At 36.8% G+C, this 12,188-nt stretch overlaps 1 protein-coding gene across 3 annotated transcripts in view; it reads left to right on the top strand.

Moving 5' to 3' along the window:
• UBR1 (ubiquitin protein ligase E3 component n-recognin 1) overlaps window positions 1-12,188 on the top strand; it is a 200,475-nt gene that overhangs the window by 69,136 nt on the left and 119,151 nt on the right. For all 3 annotated transcript variants that reach the window (XM_036923690.2, XM_057488747.1, XM_057488746.1), the window contains exons 6-7: window positions 10,932-11,070; window positions 12,069-12,131. In XM_036923690.2, coding sequence (XP_036779585.2) covers window positions 10,932-11,070; window positions 12,069-12,131 — 202 coding nt within the window. The remainder of the gene's footprint in view (window positions 1-10,931; window positions 11,071-12,068; window positions 12,132-12,188) is intronic.

The following is a 12,188-nucleotide window of genomic DNA, read 5'->3' as shown; positions in this document are numbered from 1 at the left end:
CCAGCTGCTTGTGGAAAGCAGGGATCCATATTGGACTGGTCTGGGACAAAAACATATACCTGTGTGCACGGCCCACTGGCTCAGGCAGTGGAGACAGGCACAGCAGCCAGGAGGTAGGGAACAGCTCTTTCCTCCCCTCAGGTACCAGTACCGCTCCCCTGCGACCTCCGACATTGCTTCAGGGGCTGAGCACCTCCAGAATAGAGCTTCTGGCCACTAGAGGGCGCCATATACAAACATGAAACACAAAAGGAACCTTGTCCAGAGTAAAATTTTTAATAAAACTCCCGAGAAAGATTTAAATGATATGGACCTCATGACCCTTCCTGAAAGGGAGTTCAAAATGAAAATCATCAACATTCCAATGGAGGTACGGAAAGACATCCAAGAACTCAGGAATGAATTCAGGTCCGAGATCCAATCATTGAAGAGCACGATGGAGGGTATTAAAACCAGGTTGGATACGGTGGAGGAGACAATAAATGAAATAGAAACTAGAGAAGAGGAATACAAGGAAGCTGAGGCACAGAGAGAAAAAAGGATCTCTAAGAATGGAAGAATATTGAGAGAACTGTGTGACCAATCCAAATGGAACAATATTTGCATTATAGGGATACCAGAAGAAGAAGAGAGAGAAAGGGATAGAAAGTGTCTTTGAGGAGTTAGTTGCTGAAAACTTCCCCAGTCTGGGGAAGGAGATAATCTCTCAGGCCACGGCGATCCACAGATCTCCGAATACAAGGGACCCAAGGAAGACAACACCAAGACACATAGTAATTAAAATGGGAAAGATCAAGGATAAGGACAGACTGCTAAAAGCAGACAGAGACAGAAATAAGATCACATACGAAGGAAAGCCCATCAGGTTAACATCAGACTTCTCAGCAGAAACTTTACAGGCCAGAAGGGAGTGGTATGATATATTTAATGCCATGAGGCAGAAGGGCCTGGAACCAAGATTACTTTATCCAGCAAGATTATCATTAAATTTGAAGGAGGGATTAAACAATTTCCAGATATGCAAAAGCTTAGAGAATTTACCTCCCACAAACCATATCTATGGTCTATTTTGGAGGGACTGCTATAGATGGAAGTGTTCCTAGGGTTGAATAGCTGTCACCAGAGGTAATAAAACTACAGTAAAGAAAGTAGAACAGCTAAATACTGAGCAAAAGCAAAATTAAATTAACTATCCCCAAAGTCAATCAAGGAATAGACAAAAAGTACAGAATATGATACCCAATAAATAAAGAATGGAGGAGGAAGAAAAAGGAGGAGAAACAGAAAAGAACCTTTAGATTGTGTTTGTAAGAGCATACTAAGTGAGTTAAGTTACACTCTTAGATAGTAAGAAAAGTAACCTGGAACCTTTGGTAACCACAAATCTAAAGCCTGAAATGGCAATAAGTACATACCTATCGATAATCACCCTAAATGTAAATGGACTGAATGCACCAATCAAAAGACATAGAATCACTGAATGGATAAAAAAACAAGACCAATCTATATGCTGCTTACAAGAGACTCACCTCAAATCCAAAGACATACACACACTAAAAGTCAAGGGATGGAAAAAGATATTTCATGCAAACAATAGGGAGAAAAAAGCAGGTTTTGCAGTACTAGTATCAGACAAAATATACTACAAAACAAAGAAAGTAAGAAGAGATAAAGAAGGACATTGTATAATGACAAAGGGGTCAGTCCAACAAGAGGATAGAACCATTATAAATATATATTCTCCCAACACAGGAGCACCAGCATATGTGAAACAAATACTAACACAATTAAAGGAGGAAACAGAATGCAATGCATTCATTTTAGGAGACTTCAACACACCATTCATTCCAAAGGACAGATCCACCAGACAGAAAGTAAGTAAGGACACAGAGGCACTGAACAACACACTAGAACAGAAGGACCTAATAGACATCTATAGAACTCTACACCCAAAAGCAACAGGATACACATTCTTCTCAAGTGCACATGGAACATTCTCCAGAATAGACCACATACTAGGCCAGAAAAAGAGCCTCAGTAAATTCCAAGATTGAAATCCTACCAACCAACTTCTCAGACCACAAAGGTATAAAACTAGAAATAAATTGTACAAAGAAAGCAAAAAGGCTCATAAACACATGGAGGCTTAACAACACGCTTCTAAATAGTCAATGGATCAGTGACCAAATTAAAATGGAGATCCAGCAATATATGGAAATAAATGACAACAACAACACAAAGCCCCAACTTCTGTGGGACTCAGTGAAGGCAGTTTGAAGAGCAAAGTATATAGCAATCCAGGCATATTTAAAGAAGGAAGAACAGACCCAAATGAATAGTCTAACGTCACAATTATCAAAATTGGAAAAAGAAGAACAAATGAAGCCTAAAGTCAGCAGAAGGAAGGACATAATAAAGATCAGAGAAGAAATAAACAAAATTGAGAAGAATAAAACAATAGAAAAAATCAATGAAACCAAGAGCTGGTTCTTTGAGAGAATAAACAAAATAGATAAGCCTCTAGCATACTTATTAAGAGAAAAAGAGAATCAACACACATCAACAGAATCAGAAACGAGAAAGGAAACATAACGACATACCCAACAGAAATACGAAGAATTATTAGAGACTACTATGAAAACCTATATGCTAAGAAGCTGGAAAACCTAGAAGAAATGAACAACTTCCTAGAAAAATACAACCTTCCAAGACTGACCAAGAAAGAAACACAAAATGTAAACAAACCAATTACCAGCAAAGAAATTGAAGAGGTAATCAAAAAACTACCCAAGAAAAAAAACCCGGACCAGATGGATTTACCTTGGAATTTTATCAGACATACAGAGAAGATCTAATACCCATTCTCCTTAAAGTTTTCCAAAAAATAGAAGAGGAGGGAATACTCCCAAACTCATTCTATGAAGCCAACATCACCCTAATACCAAAACCAGGCAAAGACCCCACCGAAAAAGAAAATTACAGACCACTATCCTTGATGAACATAGATGCAAAAATACTCAATAAAATATTAGCAAACTGAAATCAAAATTTATCAAAAGGATCATACACCACGAACAAGTGGGATTCATCCCAGGGATGAAAGGAAGGTTCAACATTCGAAAATCCATCAACATCATCCACCACATAAACAAAAAGAAAGACAAAAACCACATGATAATCTCCATAGATGCTGAAAAAGCATTCGTCAAAATTCAACATCCATTAATGATAAAAACTCTCAACATCCATTCGTGATAATAAAAAATGGGTATAGATGGCAAGTACCTCAACATAATAAAGGCCATATATGATAAACCCACAGCCAACATCGTACTAAACAGCAAGGAGCTGAAAACTTTTCCTCTGAGATCTGGAACAAGACAGGGATGCCCGCTCTCCCCACTGTTACTCAACATATTACTGGAGGTCCTAGCCACGGCAATTAGACAAAACAAAGAAATACAAGGAATCCAGATTGGTAAAGAAGAAGTCAATCTGTCACTATTTGCAGATGACATGATATTGTACATAAAAAACCCTAAAGACTCCACTCCAAAACTACTAGAACTGATATCAGAATACAGCAAAGTTGCAGGATACAAAATTAACACACAGTAATCTGTGGCTTTCCTATACACTAACAATGAACCTATAGAAAGAGAAATCAGGAAAACAATTCGATTCACAATTGCATCAAAAAGAATAAAATACCTAGGAATAAACCTAACCAAGGAAGTGAAAGACCTATACTCTGAAAACTATAAGACACTCTTAAGAGAAATTAAAGAGGACACCAACAAATGGAAACTCATCACATGCTCTTAGCTAGGAAGAATTAATATATTCAAAATGGCCATCCTGCCCAAAGCAATATACAGATTTGATGCAATCCCTATCAAATTACGAACAACATCCTTCAACAAACTGGACCAAATAGTTCAAAAATTCTTATGGAAGCACCAAAGACCCCGAATATCCAAAGCAGTCCTGAGAAAGAAGAATACGGTGGTGGTGGGGATCTCACTCCCCAACTTCAAGCTCTACTACAAAGCCACAGTAATCAAGACAATTTGGTATTGGCACAAGAACAGAGCCACAGACCAGTGGAACAGATTAGAGACTCCAGACATTAACCCAAACATATATTGTCAATTAATGTATGATAAAGGAGCCATGGACATACAATGGGGAAATGATAGTCTCTTCAGCAGATATGGTCTGGCAAAGCTGGACAGCTACATGTAAGAGAATGAAACTGGATCACTGTCTAACCCCATACACAAAAGTAAATTAAAAATGGTTCAAAGACCTGAATGTAAGTCATGAAACCATAAAACTCTTAGAAAAAAACATAGGCAAAAATCTCTTGGACATAAACATGAGCTACTTCTTCATGAACATATCTCCCCCCGGCAAGGGAAACAAAAGCAAAAATGAACAAGTGGGACTATATCAAAATGAAAAGCTTCTGTACAGCAAAGGACACCATCAATAGAACAAAAAGGTACCCTACAGTATGGGAGAATATATTAGTAAATGACATGTCCGATAAAGGCTTGACATCCAAAATATATAAAGAGCTCACATAGCTCAACAAACAAAAAGCAAATAACCCAGTTAAAAAATGGGCAGAGGAGCTGAACAGACAGTTCTCTAAAGAAGAAATTTAGATGGCCAACAGACACATGAAAAGATGCTCCGCATGTCTAGTTATCAGAGAAATGCAAATTAAAACCACAATGAGATATCACCTTAGACCAGTAAGGATCGCCACCATTCAAAAGACAAACAAGAACAAATGTTGGCGACGTTGTGGAGAAAGGGGAACCCTCCTACACTGCTGATGGTTATATAAATTAGTTCAACCATTGTGGAAAACAGTATGGAGGTTCCTCAAAAAGCTCAAAATAGAAATACCATTTGACCCAGGAATTCCACTTCTAGGAATTTACCCTAAGAATGCAGCATTCCCGTTTGAGAAAGACAGATGCACCCCTATGTGTATCGCAGCAGTATTTACAGTAGCCAGGAAATGGAAGCAACCTAAGTGTCCATCCGTATATGAATGGATAAAGAAGAGGTGGTACATATACACAGTGGAATATTATTCTGCCATAAGAAGAAAACAAATCCTACAATTTGCAACAACGTGGATGGAGCTAGAGGATATTATGCTCAGTGAAATAAGCCAAGCAGAGAAAGACAAATACCAAATTATTTCACTCATGTGTGGAGTATAATAACTAAGGAAAAACTGAAGGAACAAAACAGCAGCAGAATCACAGTACCCAAAATGGACTAACAGTTACCAAAGGGAAAGAGACTGGGGAGAATGGGAGCGTAGGCAGGGATAGGGGCGGGGCAGAAGAAAGGGGGTATTATGATTAGTATGTATAATCTGAGGGTTGGGGAAAAGGGGAGGGCTTGCAACACATAGAAGACATGTAGTGATTCTATAGCATCTTACTATACTGATGGACATTGACTGTAATGGGGTTTTTGGGGGGGACTTGTGGTAGGGGAGAGCCTAGTAAACATAATGTTCTTCATGTAATTGTAGATGAATGATAACAAACAAACAAACAAAAAATACGGTAACTGATATGAAACAAAAAATGGAGAGATTTAAAGGCTTAGATGATGCAGGGGAACTCGATAATAAGGGTGAATGTAATAACCACAGTTTTTCTTGTGAAACCTTCATAAGTGTATATCAATGATACCTTAATAAAAAGGAAATTTTCTTGGGGTAATATATAAACAAACAAACAAATAAAAAGCTTAGAGGAGACAAGTGGATTAGAATATAGAGAACAGAAATACAAAGAAACTGAGGCAGACAGAAAAAGGGATCTCTACGAATGAAAGAATGCTAAGAGAACTGTGTGACCAATCCAAACAGAACAATATTTATATTATAGGGGTACCAGAAGAAGAAGAGAGAGAAAAAGGGAAAGCAGTGTCTTTGAAGAAATAATTGCTTAAACCTTCCCCAGTTTGGGGAAGGATATAGTCTCTCAGGTCATGGAAGTCCATAAATCTCTCAACACATGGAACCCAAGAAAGACAACACCAAGACATATAATAATTCAAATGGCAAAGATCAAGGACAAGGACAGAGTATTAAAAGCAGCCAGAGAGAGAAAAAAGTTCTCATACAAAGGAAAACCCATAAGGCCATCATCAGACTTCTCAGTAGAAACCTTACAGGCCAGAAGGGACTGGCATGATATATTCAGTACAATGAAGCAGAAATGCCATGAAAGAAGAATACTCCACCCAGCAAGATTGTCATTTAAATATGAAAGAGGGATTGCACAATTCCTGGATAAGCAGAACTTGAGGAAATTTACATCCCACAAACCATCTCTACAGTGTATTTTAAAGGGACTGCTCTAGATGGAAGTTTGCCTAAGGCTAAATAGCTGTCTCCAGAGAAAATAAAACTACAGCAAAGGAAGTAGACCAATTAAATACTAATGAATGCAAAATCAAATCAGCTACCAACAAAGTCAATCAAGGGATACACAAAGAGTACAGACTATGACACCTAACATATAAAGAGAGGAGGAGGAAGAAATAGAAGGGGGGAAAAATAATCTTTACACTGTGTTTATAATAGCATAATAAGTGAGTTAAGGTAGACTGCTAGATAGTAAAGAAGCTGCCCTTGAACCTTTGGTAACCACAGATCCAAAGCCTGCAAAGGTAGTAACTCCATATTTATTGATAATCACCGAAAATGTAAATGAACTGGATGCACCATTGAAAAGACATAGAGTTACAAAATGGATAAAAAAAACGCTTATCTATATGCTGCCTACAAGAGACTCACTTCAGACCCAAAGACATACACAGACTAAAAGTGAAAGGATGGCAAAAGATATTTCATGCAAGCAATGGGGAGAAAAAAGCAGGTGTCGCAGTACTTGTATCAGACAAAATAGACTTCACAACAAAGATAGCCATGAGAGACAAGGACATTACATAATGATAAAGATGTCAGTCCAACAAGAGGGTATAACCACTATAAATATCTATGCACCCAACACAGGAGCACCTACATATGTGAAACAAATGCTGACAGAATTAAAGGGGGAAATAGAATGCAATCCATTCATTTTAGGAGACTTCGACACACCTTTGGAATGAGTACTTCAAAGGACAGGTCAACCAGACAAAAAAAGTAAGGACATAGAGGCACTGAACAACACATTAGAACAGATGGACCTAATGGGCATTTATAGAACATTTCACCCAAAAGCAGCAGGATACACATTCTTCTCAGGTGCACATGGAACATTTTCCAGAACAGATCACATGCTAGGTGACAAAAAGTGCCTCAGCAATTCAAAAAGATTGAAATTGTACCAACCAACTTCTCAGATCACAAAGGTAGAAAACTAGAAATAAATTGTACAAAGAAAACAAAAAGGCTCACAAACACAAGGAGGCTTATTAACAACATGCTCCTAAATAATCAATGGATCAATGTCCAAATTAAAACAGAGATGAAGCAATATATGGAGACAGAGCAACAGCTCAATGCCCCAACTTCTGTGGGACACAGCAAAGGCAGGTCTAAGAGGAAAGTATATAGCAATTCAGGCCTATTTAATGAAGCAAGAACAATCCCTAATGAATAGTCTAAATTCACAGTTATTGAAACTGGAAAAAGAAGAACAAATGAGGCCCAAAGTCAGTAGAAGAAGGGACATAATAAAGATCAGAGAAGAAATAAATAAAATTCAGAAGAATAAAACGGTAGAAAAATATTAATGAAACCAAGACCTGGTTCTTTGAGAAAATAAACAAAATAGAAAAACTGCTAGCCAGATTTATCAAGAGAAAAAGAGAATCTACACACATAAACAGAATAAAAAATGAGAACAGAAAAATCAGTATGGACACTACTAAAATACAAAGAATTATTAGAGAATAGTATGAAAAATTATATGCTAACAAACTGGATAACCTAGAAGAAATGTGCAACTTTCTAGAAAAATACAACCTTCCAAGACTGACCCAGGAAGACAGAAAATCTTAAGAGACCAGTTACCAGCTATGAAATTGAATCCATAATCAAAAAAACTACCCAAGAACAAAATACCTGGACCAGGTGGCTTCACTGCTGAATTTTATCAGACATTTAGAGAAGACATAATACCCATTGTCCTTAAATTTTTCAAACAATAGAAGAGGAGGGAATACTTCCAAACTCATTCTATGAGGCTGACATCACCCTAATACCAAAACCAGGCAAAGAAACCACAAAAAAAGAAAACTACAGACCAATATCCCTGATGAACATAGATGGAAAAATACTCAACAAAATATTAGCAAACTGAATTCAAAAATACATCAAGAGGATCATACATCATGACCAAGTGCAGTTCATCTGAGGGATGCAAGGATGGTACAACATTCGAAAATCCATCAAACATCATCCACTGTATCCATAAAAAGGACAAAATCACATAATCATCTCCATAGATGCTGAAAAAGCATTTGAGAAAATTCAGCACCCATTCATGATAAAAACTCTCAACAAAATGGGTATAGAGGGCAAATAGCTCAACATAATAAACGTCATATATGACAAACCTGCAGCCAACATCATACTTAACAGCGAGAAGCTGAAAGGCTTTCCTTTAAGATCGGGAACAAGACAAGGATGCCCACTCTCTCCACTTATATTCATCATAATTCTGGAGGTCCTCACTGTGGCAGTCAGACAACACAAAGAAATAAAAGACACCCAGATTGGTAAGGAAGAAGCTAAACTGTCCCAATTTGCAGATGACATAATATTGTACATAAGAAAAACCCTTAAGAATCCACTTCAAAACTACTAGAACTAATATCAGAATTCAGCAAAGTTCAGGATACAAAATTAATACACAGGAATCTGTTGCTTTACTATACACTAACAATGAACTAGCAGAAAGAGAAATCAGGAAAAAAATTCCATTCACAATTGTATCAAAAAGGATAAAATACCTAGGAATAAACCTAACCTAGGAAGTGAAAGACCTATACCCTGAAAACTACACAACACTCTTGAGAGAAATTGAAGAGGACACCAATAAATGGAAATTCATCCCATGCTCTTGGTTAGGAAGAATTAATATTGACAAAATGGCCATCCTGTGTAAAGCAATACACAGATTCAATGCAATCCCTGTCAAAATCCTGACAGCATTTTTCAGCGAACTGGAACGAATAGTTCTAAGATTCATATAGAAGCACAAAAGACCCCAAATAGCCAAGACAATCCTGAGAAAGAAAAATTAAGTAGGGGGTATTATGCTCTCCAACATCATGATGTACTACAAAACCACAGTAATCAAGACAATTTGGAACTTGCACAAGAACAGACCCATAGATTAATTGAACAGAATAGAGACCCCAGGTATAAACCCAGACATATATGACCAATTAACATATGATAAAGGAGCCATGTACATACAATGGGGAAATGACAGTCTCTTCAACAGCTGGTGTTGACAACACTGAATAACTACATGTAAGAGAATGAAACTGGATTACTGTCTTAACTCCATACAGTAAAGTAAACTCAAAATGAATCAAAGACCTGTATGTAAGTCATGAAACCATAAAACTCTTAGAAGAAAATATAGCAAAACTCTTTAATATAAACATGAGCAACTGTTTCATGAAAATATCTACTCGGGTAAGGGAAACAAAAGCAAAAATGAACAAGTGGGACTATATCAAACTAAAAAGCTTCTGTACAGCAAAGGACACCATCAGTAGAAGAAAAAGGCATCCTACAGTATGGGAGAATATATTCATAAATGACATATCCGATAAGGGGTTGACATCCAAAATATATAAAGAGTTCACATGCCTCAACAACCAAAAGGCAAATAACCCTATTAAAAAATGAGCAGATTATATGAACAGACACTTCTTCAGAGAAGAAATTCAGATGGCCAACAGGCACATGAAAAGATGCCTCACTTTGCTAATCATCAGAGAAATGCAAATTAAACCACAATGAGATATCACCTCACACCAGTTAGGATGGCCAACATCCAAAAGACAAACAACAAAAAATGCTGGTGAGGATGTGGAGAAAGGGAAACCCTCCTACACTGCTGGTTGGAATTTATATTAGTTCAAGCATCGTGGAAAGCAGTATGGAGGTTCCTCAAAAATCTGAAAATAGAAATACCATTTGACCCAGGAATTCCACTCCTAGTAATTTACCCTAAGAATGCAGGATTGCTGATTCAAAAAGACACATGCACCCCTGTTTTTCACAGCACTATGTACAATAACAAAGAAATGGAAACAACCTAAGTGTCCGTCCATCAGTAGATGAATGGATAAAGAAGATGTGGTACATATATATGATGGAATATTATTCAGGCATAAGAAGAAAACATCCTACCATTTGCAACAACATGGACGGAGCTAGAGGATAGTATGCTCAGTGAAATAAGGTAGGTGGAGAAAGACAAGCACCAAATGATTTCACTCATCTGTGAACAAAGCAAAAACTGAAGGAACAAAACAGCAGCAGACTCACAGAACCCAAGAATGGACTAACAGTTACCAAAGGGAAAGGGAGTGCGGTGGGTGGGGTGGGAAGGAGGGATAAGGGGGAAAAATAAAAAGTAATATAAGATTTATAAACATTAAGAAACATCATTTTAATAAAATCCACCATAGCACAGTGAAAAATAAAATTGGGGAAAAATATGGTAAAAAGAACACTTTTATCAGGATTTTTAATGCACTGTATCACTTAAAATAATTTCCTGAATCTTTTAAAGTGGTACTTTTTCCTGTGTAAGAAACTACATAATGCTGCTTCATAGGTGTAATATATTGTTTTAGCCTGTTTTTCACATTTTCCTTTATTTGTTGCAGTGTCTGAATATGTATCTTTTTTTTCTAAACAGGGAGAAAAACGATAGATACTACTGTGTCCTTTTCAATGATGAACACCATTCATATGACCATGTTATATATAGTCTACAGAGAGCTCTTGATTGTGAGCTTCCAGAGGCTCAGTTGCACACCACTGCCATAGACAAAGAGGTTTGTTAGGGTCACTTGAATTAATCGTTCTGTCTTATATCAACTTCCTGAAAGTTAGGTTTTTCCTAAACCCTTGTCAAGTGCTTAGAATTGTGTCAGGTACAACCATTCTCTTCATTATCCCTTATATCCTAGGTAAATTGGTTAAAACTTGATATTTATGTGTGTGAATCACAGTAGTAGATAACTATTTGTAACTGTTGTCTTTTAGTCTAAGTAATTAGAAAGTTACTGAATATATTTGGCAAAGAATAGTTAAGAATGTTAGCTCAACTTTAGTCTGTTTCTATATTTATTGATGAATGAATAAATGCATGAATTAAGAAAAGTTGATCATTTCTGAGGTTTTAACTTTGTTTATTAAAATCTTTTTAGAATAATACTGATTCTGTGGCTTAGCTTGTATTTAGTATCCATCCAAAGCAAAACATGTTCCTCAGGTCTAAAGAAGGAATGTGAATTTAATCCCTGCCCTGGAAAGGAGTGTAGTATAGTGGAAGGAGCAGCATGGCATTAATATTTGGTAATTAGTGTAGTGATTCTAGGTCTTGAGGTATGAATATCCTGGTCATATCTCTAACCCACTCATGGACCACAAGTGTGTTACTGAACACATTTTTCAGGAACTTTTAAGTTCATTCATGGAGAGTATTTAAAACACACAGCAGGAGTTTGTTATCAAACCTAAGTTACTGTTATCACATAGAAGTAAAGTTTACTGCAATAAATAAAGAACTGATATTTCTTTCCAAGCAGGAAATCCAGAATCCTAAAGTATAGAAGTTCTCTGTTAGTGGTATTGAAATTTCTGAATCTTCATTAAAGTCTTAAACATTTATATTTATCTTACAGGCATTTCACATCTTTGGGCAATGACTGACTTTTAGGCAGTTAAAAATGATTAGTAATTAAGAGCTCATTAGACCTTTGGTTTGTATGTTACCCTCTGATCAGGATTGTCATTTTACTCCTTAATTCTCATGTATGTCTATAATTAGGGTCGTCGCGCTGTTAAATCAGGTGCTTTTGCGGCTTGCCAGGAAGCAAAGGAAGATATAAAGGTAACTTCCTGAATTGGAGACAGAGAATTTTAAAAGAAATGCATGATTAGAAGAAGA

The sequence above is a fragment of the Manis pentadactyla genome, chromosome 11, assembly GCF_030020395.1.
Source record: "Manis pentadactyla isolate mManPen7 chromosome 11, mManPen7.hap1, whole genome shotgun sequence".
Taxonomy (NCBI): Eukaryota; Metazoa; Chordata; class Mammalia; order Pholidota; family Manidae; genus Manis; species Manis pentadactyla.
The sequence above is the reverse complement of the archived record's forward strand: the minus strand, read 5'-3'. Positions and strand labels throughout refer to the sequence as shown.